Below are 10,000 nucleotides of genomic sequence, written 5' to 3'. Positions count from 1 at the left end.
CTGACTCTCTCTCTCTCTGTCACGTTTCACTATATCACTTAAGGTGATTATGAAACGGTTAGTTACTTCTAACTAACTAACCACACCACGATCCACTCTCGCAGTCATACAATTTAATGGAAACAACAAAAGTATAAGTTTCAGACGCCTGTTTATGTAATAACTCGCCACCTCCCTCGAGACTTCACTCCCAAAATGTTCTTTTACGTTCAAAACGTAAATAACACGGTCACTGACAAAATGCCAGTTAGAATATAGAAAATTATAGTAACACGCTGATCCCGTGTAAAGTTAGGAAGATATAGCTGATCTGCCCAAAAGTGCTAGTTAATGCAGGTGTCACACACCCCACGTTGTCACTACTCGAATATAATCCCAAATAGAAAAGATGACAACGGTGGTCAACGGGGTGCAAAGACATGGTGCACTTAGGCCAAAAAAAAAAATAGGTCTGTTTACGGTAACCCGACCGACCCTAGTTTTTTCGCGCGACCCTAGACTTTTTTTTGGCATTTGGGAAATCTTGTTTTTTTGGCAAAATAACGTAAAAATATGGTTTTTTGAAAGAAAAAAAAAATCCCGACCTACCGACCCTATTTTTTTGGCCTATGTTACCGTAAACAGACCTATTTTTGTTTGGCCTTAGCTTTGTTTTGCCACTGGGTGGACGGCCTGTAATTTGTTCATAGTCTCCACAACTGCTCCGTAGAATGTAGTGCCGGCTGGCGTTGTTACGAAGCAGGGAAAAGTGGAGACATCAGGCGCCGCACCCAGTCGCTGGTTAGCTGGTTACATCAGATGATCCCGGTTACAGCGTCTGCAGCTAACAGTGTCCCGCAGATAGGCAGCCAAACAGAAGATAGAAAGGCTGCAACAGAAAGCACCGGTGCACTAAACATGCCAGCTACCCCTCAACCTCCACCTTTAAACATGTCATCTTTACATATCTCATCGAGCACGTGGGCCTGCACAAACGGACTTTTTACAACAACAAATCAGCCATTTTCCCGTCCTTCTCTCCATATCTGCAAAAACCATTAACAGATTAGTATTTTAGCGTCACAAAGAGCACATTATGCGCTAACCTGGAAAGAACAACAGAGAGTATTTCATTCCACAAACACAGACTCGTCAACAGCGTTAAATAATGATTTATTACCTCAAAAAACCTATGAATGTAGCACTCTCATGGAAGCAAAAACCGCTTCCTCCCTGGAATGGCCTCTGTTCGTCAACAGTGACACACCATCCAACCTCTTGCCGAATACTTTATGCGGTGAAGAACCATCCCCGCACGGCGAAGAGAAAAGTCCTCAGCAAACATGTAACAGCGAAAAGGTGGTATCTCGTTGAAGTTCCATTAGAGCCCTAACTGTGCTAGCAGAACGGCACGTAGATAGAAGTGAAATATCTAGTCGTGATGAAAACCATCATACTCTAAGGACGCAGACACCGACCCTTCTCCTCTTGCCGCTGATTGTCAAGTGTCCAGTTATCGTGTCTCAGACAGACAACCTTGACGAAAACACGTGACTAACCTTGTCACATATCAAGTTCAGCTATCGACAATTCTGCCTCGACAGCAGAAATCACCCCGTGAAATCCGAGCGACACAATATCCGTGTTTGTCCTGCGCTGTCAGCAAAACTCTGCCGTAGCCCAGTCTCACGCACAGGCGCTTTCTATCGTAATTGACCAAGAGAAGGCACCCCACCGAGTGACACTTTCTTGGTCCATGTCACTAGATCGTGACACTCTCTCTTTCGCTTTATCTGTCTATGTCTCTTTTCTCTCTCTCTCTCTCTCTCTCTCTCTCTCTCTCTCTCTCTCTCTCTTTCTTTCCTTCTTTCTGTCTCTCTCTCTTTCTTTCTTTCTGTCTCTGTCTCTGTCTCTCTCTCTAGAGCTCTCTCTCTCTAGAGCTCTCTCTCCCTCTAGAGCTCTCTCTTTCTCTATCTCTCTCTCTCCTCCCACCACTTTCTCCCAATATGTCCCTTTGTTTATCAGATGAATAGTGTCAATGCATTTTACTGGCTTTACTTCCATATATACATATCTGCACAAACTACCGTAACACCTGTGTTGTGTTTGCAGTGTATCCAAGGTGGCGCACAGTGCAACCCTAACAACCAACTTCAGCGATGCTGTTCCGGTCAGTGTAACCCCCAGACCTTCACGTGCCCCTCCAACGGTGGACAGGTAAGATATATAGTTAAATTATGTTGGAAACCAAAAAAAATCTTGTTTGGAAAGGATGAGATTTTACTTTTTTTTTGTTTGGAAAAAATCCACCCAGTTATTCAAAATTAACTAATGTTCTCTCTCTCTCTCTCTCTCTCTCTCTCTCTCTCTCTCTCTCCCTCTCTCTCTCTCTCTCACTCACTCACTCACTCACTCTCTCTCTCTCATTCTCTCTCGTTCTCTCTCTCTCTGTCTTTCGCTCTCTGACTCTCTCTCTCTCTCTCTCTCTCTCTCTCTCTCTGTCTTTCGCTCTCTGACTCTCTCTCTCTCTCTCTTTCGCTTTATCTGTCGACTATGTCTCTTTTTTTCTCTCTCTCTCTCGCTCTCTACTAACTACCGTAACACCTGTGTTGTGTTTGCAGTGTATCCAAGATGGCGCTCAGTGCAGCCCCAACAACCCATTCCAGAGATGTTGTTCCGGTCAGTGTAACCCCCAGACCTTCAGGTGTCCCTCCAACGGTGGACAGGTGAGATTTCCAGTTAAAATCTGTTGGGAAACCAAAAATTTCTTCTTTGGAAAGAATACGGTTTTACTTATTTTGGTTACTTAAAATCCAGCCATTTACTTGAAATTAACTGATGTTCTTACTCCCTGTCTTTCTCTTTTTGTTCCTCTCTTTCTCTCTGTTTTTCTCACCATCTAGCTCTCTCTCTCTCTCTCTCTCTCTCTCTCTCTCTCTCTCTCTCTCTCTCTCTCTCTCTCTCTCTCTCTCTCTCTCTCTCTCTCTCTGCAGTGCTGGCAGGTACATTTATAATTGCTGTGCATCGAACGCTTATAACATTTCGCAGATTTTTTAAAATTCCGATTTACTACTTCTCACTTGACTTTTTCCGTTAAGTTAGACAGTTACTGAAATTGTAACTTGTTTGCTTCACTTTTTGCTCTTTTGTGCATTATTTTTTCTCCGTGTTTGTTCATTGATTTAATCTCTGTTTAATTTGTTCTCAGATTTTTGGTTGTTGATAATAATTTTGTTTATTATAATTATTATGAATTCAAACGTGTCAAAACACACTCTCCAGGTTGAACATCTTAATGTCTATCATCTCGTTAACAAAGTGCCTGATATATGCGTGCTGCTAAACCAAAGCTCACAGCCAGTTCATGTTTTTGGGATGAGCGAAACACGGCTCGACTCGAGAATTGCCGATAACTTGATTTACATTTCCCAATACTCTGTTTTGCGACTCGACAGCGCAAGGAAGAATCAGACAGGCATTGCAGTCTATATTCATGAATCAATTTCTGAATGTGCAACACGAAGAACTGATTTAGAGGACGACAATATTGAGTGCATTTGGATTGAAGTAAAAAACTGTAAAACCTCGCCTCTGCTCATAGGTTATATATATCGTAACCCTGCCGAAACGTCGATTTGGTCAGAATATTTCATTCAGATGATGGATAAAGTCAAATCACGCAATAAAGATATTGTATTGCTTGGAGATTTTAATATTAATCTGAATAAGCCTCAAACAGTATGGAATTCAACAACAACTTTATTAGGTCTTCATCAACTGGTTCTGAACCCAACAAGAATAACAGACACAACTGCAACTCTTATTGATCACATATATACTGATAATAAGAAGATTGTTTCAAATGTGTATGTGTCCAATTCCAGTATCAGCGATCATAGGCCTATTTTTTGTTCGGTCTCTATGCGCTTGCCTAAATCAGGACCAAAAGGCCACACGACCATAGAATACAGAAGTTTTAGACATTTTGATGAGTCTGCATTTTTTCGTGATCTTAGTGAAGCTCCATTTCAGAGCGTTTTTGATTTCAGTCTTGCAGATGATGCTTTTAATCAATTGTATAGCATTTTAAGCACAATTATAGATAAGCACGTGCCCCTGCGTCAGCATAGAGTAAAACATGCCAGACTTCCACCTTGGTTAACATCAGATATTATAGAGGCGATGGCTCTGAGAGATTATTTCAAGGAAAATAAGATGACAGACGAATATAAACAGCAGAGGAATGAGGTGTTAAACCGAGTGAGACAATCAAAAACCGGTTACTTTGATAAATTGATTTCCGATAAGAAAGATACTGCAACAATTTGGCGGGCAGTAAATGAAATCCTTGATAAATCTAGGAAAAAGTCAACTGCTAATCTAACAAAACTATCTGCGGAAGAATTTAATAATCATTTTATATCTTTAGCGGATAAATTGAAGGCTTCTGTGGCAGAAACATATTCTCCGGGTACAGATAACTGTTTTGAAAAATTGGACGAATACTGTCAGCAGAACAGAATAAACAATGAAGCGTTTATCATTCCTCCGATTGCAGTTCATGAGGTTGGAACATTTATTGAAAACCTGGAGAATAAAAAGTCCATGGGTCCTGATAAAATACCCGTGAAGTTATTGAAGCTTTCTCTACCGTATATTGTGGATTCGCTCACGTTCGTATATAACCTTAGTATTGAGCAGAACTTTTTTCCGTCTAAATTGAAAAGCGCCAAAGTCATACCCCTTCCCAAATGTAAAGATCTCTCAGACCCAAGTAATTTTAGACCCATTTCTTTGCTGCCTGTTTTGTCAAAACCATTAGAACGGCATGTGCACAAGCATCTTCTTGCTTACGTGAACAGCTCAGATCATGGGTCAATAAAGTGTTACACAGATGGTCAAAATTAAAGTACAAGATATTGCACTGGAAGTGGAACTACACTGTTGCTTAGTGTCTGTATGAAGCTACAAGGTGAAAATAGAAAAAGAAAAACACGATTCTTGACTTTGATGGGCTTTTTCTGCTCGTAAGCACACATTCTTCTACTCATCACAGCATGCCCCATTATTGAGTTTAAAACACCAATTTAGTAAATTTGTTTTGAATAAAACTCACAATTCTACAATAAGAATTTAGAGACCTGAATCAATTAGGTATATCCTACTTAGTTTGACTTTTGCAAAACCAAGTAATTACACATTTAATTGAATCAGTCAGACAGACGGAGACATAGAGAGACAGACAGAGAGCAAACAGAAATCTGAGAAAGAAACCCCTTTAAAAATGTTACCATGTTTGAAATGAAACATCGCAAGGTGAAGCCATAATTCATCACCTTTCAGTATGACGTCATGAGCGTGTTCCACACTTGAAATTACGTGTTTTTATCATGTTGTCAGCTGCACGGAGCTTGGAAGTATAATTTCCATTCAACGATCCGAGTTTGTTAAGTTTTAACCTATTTTCAACGTCAAACACCATGAAACTATATATATTTGGAATCAGAAAATGGTAAGGAATAGATAGAAGTTGTTTTTAAGTGTCTTTTTTCATAAATAAAGATAGTGGTTATTTATCGGTTTTCTTCATTTTTAAGCATAATTATCAATACAAAACAACAAAACTATATAGTTTTAGATACAGGACGCAATAGGGAATACACCAATATACATTTTTTGTTTCAAATATTAGTTTTTAAAAATTTGAAAAAATGACATATTTCGAACAAACATTTCAATAACAAAACTTTAAGTGACCAAACTGAAATGCAATCCCATAATCCGGCCTAGATCTGAGATTGTGTGATAAGAAATTCGATCAAATTGATGAAAAACTGTAACTGTGAAAGTGCTGCCTCGACCTTTTGGCAAACGGTAAAATATGACGTCATCAAACTGTCCTATCAATAAACGGAAAAACCTTCTATGAGAAAATCCAGTCAAAAATATCCATATCAAATTTCATAAAGATCCACTCCGTAGTTTTTGAGATATGATCTGCAGTGTGAAAAAACGCCCATAACGCCCAAAACGCAAACTCATTTGTCATGTTCTGCTGATACTATAATGTTTTTCTTTCCTAAAACACACTATAATAGTAGCCTTTCCCAATGTCTATGCTAAAACTGACTTGTCTGTGTTGTCAATGATTTTGCTACAGTGTGAGAACACAATCTCACGCCCATAACGCTGTGACACGAAAACTCATTTGGTCGTGTTCTGCCGATACTGTAATGTTTTTCTTTCTTAAAACACACTATAATAGTAGCCCTTCCCAAATGCAATGCTAAAAATGACTGGTCTGTGTTGTCAATGATTTTCTGCGAGAATGCGATCTATCTGTTTGTCGCAAAGACCGTGTGACACGAAAGTTATGAGCGGAAGACAAATCTGCTGAGTGCAATTACGTTTCAGAAGATAGTTGGTTAAAACAGTTTATCACTCAGACACGCAAAGGAACACTATAACTTTATTATTCAGGCCATATTTGCTTTCCTTTGTCATGTATGAAAGTACTGGCCTTGGTTGAAGAAAGTGACCTGTCGCTGTGCAACAAATTTGTCGCCATTTTCCGCCGTGTTTTGTAAATAAAACGTGTTTACTACCCACACATACAAAACGATGCTGTTGGTTCTTTTTATTTTCTTATTGTTTGATTCATGCTTAGCAGTTTAGTATGCTTTGTTTTCTTCTCAATACAATGGATGGCTATAAAATAAGCATTTAAATGTGAAGGTGTTAAAATTACCCATGATCTGAGCTGTTCACTTACATGGAAGAACAAAATTTGTTCCATCAGTTTCAATCCGGTTTTCGGTCCAAGCATTCTTGCCACACAGCTCTTACGTCTCTCTGTGAAGCTTGGCTGTCAGCAATGAACAAGTCTGAAGTTACAGGAGCATTGTTTTTGGATTTTAAGAAAGCATTTGACTTAGTCGATCATTCCATATTGTTGAAAAAATTACACTATTATTTGAGAAACGATTCGGTCTGTGACTTCTTTAAATCGTATCTTGCTGACCGGACACAATATGTCACTCTACAATGCCAGAATTCGTCTACTGCACTAGTAAAACATGGCGTCCCTCAAGGGTCTGTATTGGGACCTATTTTCTTTTGTATTTACGTTAATGATTTGCCTTTACATGTATCGGATGATAAAGTCAAATGCGAGTTTTTTGCAGACGATTCGTCTATACATACCAGTAACACCTCGTTGGAATCAGTAAATTCTTCCCTGAAGAACACTTTGGACGAAGTTGCGAAATGGTGCACATCAAATGCCATGATACTGCACCCAGAAAAAACTAAAAGCATTGTTATTACCACAAGACAAAAGCATCAGATAAGTCCTCTTAAATTACAACTGTCCTTAGGTACAACTCAAATACAGCAGGTTAAAGAACATCGCATACTTGGTGTAACTGTCGATGAAGAAATGAAATGGCAAACACACATAAGCAACCTCTGCAAAGTGTTATCAAGGAATTTGTATTTGTTGTCAAAACTCAAACATTATGCGAAGTCTGAAACATTAAAAATGTTCGTTCATGCTCATATCCTCATATTAATTTTGCTTCGACATTGTGGGATGGCTGCAGTGATGTTCACTTATTGAAACTCAATTCTTTGTACCGTCGTGCTGCAAAACTTATCATGTATGAATCGCACATGTCTACAGAAATGAAGTTAAACAGCCTTAATTTCCTTCCCCTAAAAACCCACCTTGCATACAATAAGGCTGTCTTTATGTATAAATTAGTTCATGGTGATGTGCCCAGTTATGTGCAATCCTATTTTACACATGTTACGAAGAGGTATGGGTCTCAAAATTTACTTCCTCCAATTCCTCGTATAGATCTTTATAAATCCAGCTTAGCTTTTTCAGGATCATCTCTGTGGAATTCTTTGCCAATAGAAATCAAACGATCCGCATCATTAAAGGCCTTTAAAAGGCAGTTGCACACACATTTGATCACACTATAAACTGTCCCTGATGTTTAGTTTCCATTGTGTACTCGGATAATGTATGCAATGCTCTTAAGTGTTTGTTTGTTTTTTTAAATATTGTATATGTAGTTAATCTGAATGTGTAATCCCTCGTCCCCCTCCCCCTTCTTCTTGAAACTTTAGCTGCCTGTATATATGGCCCTGTTCGGCAATACATTGCTGTACTTTTTTAAGAAATGTAAAAAAACATTTACGTTTGTTTGTATTTGGTTTTGTTTTATATGACTTTGTGAGTCCAATATTTTGTATGTTTATACTCGACCATTATTTTGATGTTTTATTAGTTTAATACTTTGATGAGGTATGTGCGCAGTCTTTGCTTTTGTTTACAATTATTCTCTGTATATGTTATAAGGACAGGTTGGAAGATTAGGCTAAGCCTAAAACCTTTATCCTTATGTAATAAAGTTCTGAGTTCTGAGTTCTGAGTTCTCTCTCTCTCTCTCTCTCTCTCTCCTCCCACCACTTTCTCCCAATATTTCCCTTTGTTTATCAGATGAATAGTGTCAATGCATATTTACTGGCTTTACTTCCATATATTATACATATCTGCACAAACTACCGTAACACCTGTGTTGTGTTTGCAGTGTATCCAAGGTGGCGCACAGTGCAACCCTAACAACCAACTTCAGCGATGCTGTTCCGGTCAGTGTAACTTCCAGACCTTTACGTGCCCCTCCAACGGTGGACAGGTAAGATATATAGTTAAATTCTGTTGGCAAACCAAAAAATATCTTGTTTGGAAAGGATGAGATTTTACTTTTTTTTTGTTTGGCAAAAATCCAGCCAGTTATTCAAAATTAACTGATGTTCTCTCTCTCTCTCTCTCTCTCTCTCTCTCTCTCTCTCTCTCTCTCTCTCTCTCTCTCTCTCTCTCTCTCTCTCTCTCTTTCTTTCTTTGTCTCTCTCTCTCTCTCTCTTTCGCTTTATCTGTCTATGTCTCTTTTCTCTCTCTCTCTCTCTCTCTCTCTCTGTTTCTTTCTTTGTCTCTCTCTCTCTCTCTTTCGCTTTATCTGTCTATGTCTCTTTTCTCTCTCTCTCTCTCTCTTTCTCTCTCTCTCTCTTTCTTTCTTTGTCTCTCTCTCTCTCTCTCTCTCTCTCTCTCTCTCTGTCTCTCTCTTTCTTTATCTCTCTCTCTCCTCCCACCACTTTCTCCCAATATGTCCCTTTGTTTATCAGATGAATAGTGTCAATGCATATTTACTGGCTTTACTTCCATATATTATACATATCTGCACAAACTACCGTAACACCTGTGTTGTGTTTGCAGTGTATCCAAGGTGGCGCACAGTGCAACCCTAACAACCAACTTCAGCGATGCTGTTCCGGTCAGTGTAACCCCCAGACCTTCACGTGCCCCTCCAACGGTGGACAGGTAAGATATATAGTTAAATTCTGTTGGCAAACCAAAAAATATCTTGTTTGGAAAGGATGAGATTTTACCTTTTTTTGTTTGGAAAAAATCCAGCTAGTTATTCAAAATTAACTGATGTTCTCTCTCTCTCTCTCTCTCTCTCTCTCTCTCTCTCTCTCTCTCTCTCTCTCTCTCTCTCTCTCTGTGTCTCTCTAGCTGTCTGTCTGTTTCTCTCTCTCTCTCTCTCTCTCACTTACTCTCTCTCTCTCTCTCACTCTCTCTCATTCTCTCTCGTTCTCTCTCTCTCTCTCTGTCTTTCGCTCTCTGACTCTCTCTCTCTTTCTCTCTCTCTCACTCTCTCATTCTCTCTCGTTCTCTTTCTCTCTCTCTGTCTTTCGCTCTCTGACTCTCTCTCTCTTTCGCTTTATCTGTCTATGTCTCTTTTCTCTCTCTCTCTCTCTCTCTCTCTCTCTCTCTCTCTCTCTCTCTCTCTCTCTCTCTCTCTCTCTCTTTCTTTCTGTCTTTCTTTCTCTCTCTCTCTCTCTCTCTCTCTCTCTCTCTCTCTCTCTCGAGCTCTCTCTCTAGAGCTCTCTCTCTAGAGCTCTCTCTTTCTCTATCTCTCTCTCTCCTCCCACCACTTTCTCCCAATATGTCCCT

At 39.4% G+C, this 10,000-nt stretch overlaps 1 protein-coding gene across 1 annotated transcript in view; it reads left to right on the top strand.

Annotated features, from left to right (window-relative positions):
• LOC138979945 (cell death abnormality protein 1-like) overlaps positions 1-10,000 on the top strand; it is a 39,762-nt gene that overhangs the window by 16,402 nt on the left and 13,360 nt on the right. The window contains exons 6-9 of the mRNA XM_070352713.1: positions 2,092-2,196; positions 2,601-2,705; positions 8,577-8,681; positions 9,260-9,364. Coding sequence (XP_070208814.1) covers positions 2,092-2,196; positions 2,601-2,705; positions 8,577-8,681; positions 9,260-9,364 — 420 coding nt within the window. The remainder of the gene's footprint in view (positions 1-2,091; positions 2,197-2,600; positions 2,706-8,576; positions 8,682-9,259; positions 9,365-10,000) is intronic.

Source organism: Littorina saxatilis, linkage group LG11, assembly GCF_037325665.1.
Source record: "Littorina saxatilis isolate snail1 linkage group LG11, US_GU_Lsax_2.0, whole genome shotgun sequence".
NCBI classification, from domain to species: domain Eukaryota; kingdom Metazoa; phylum Mollusca; class Gastropoda; order Littorinimorpha; family Littorinidae; genus Littorina; species Littorina saxatilis.
This window is presented reverse-complemented; position numbering and strand designations above follow the sequence as displayed.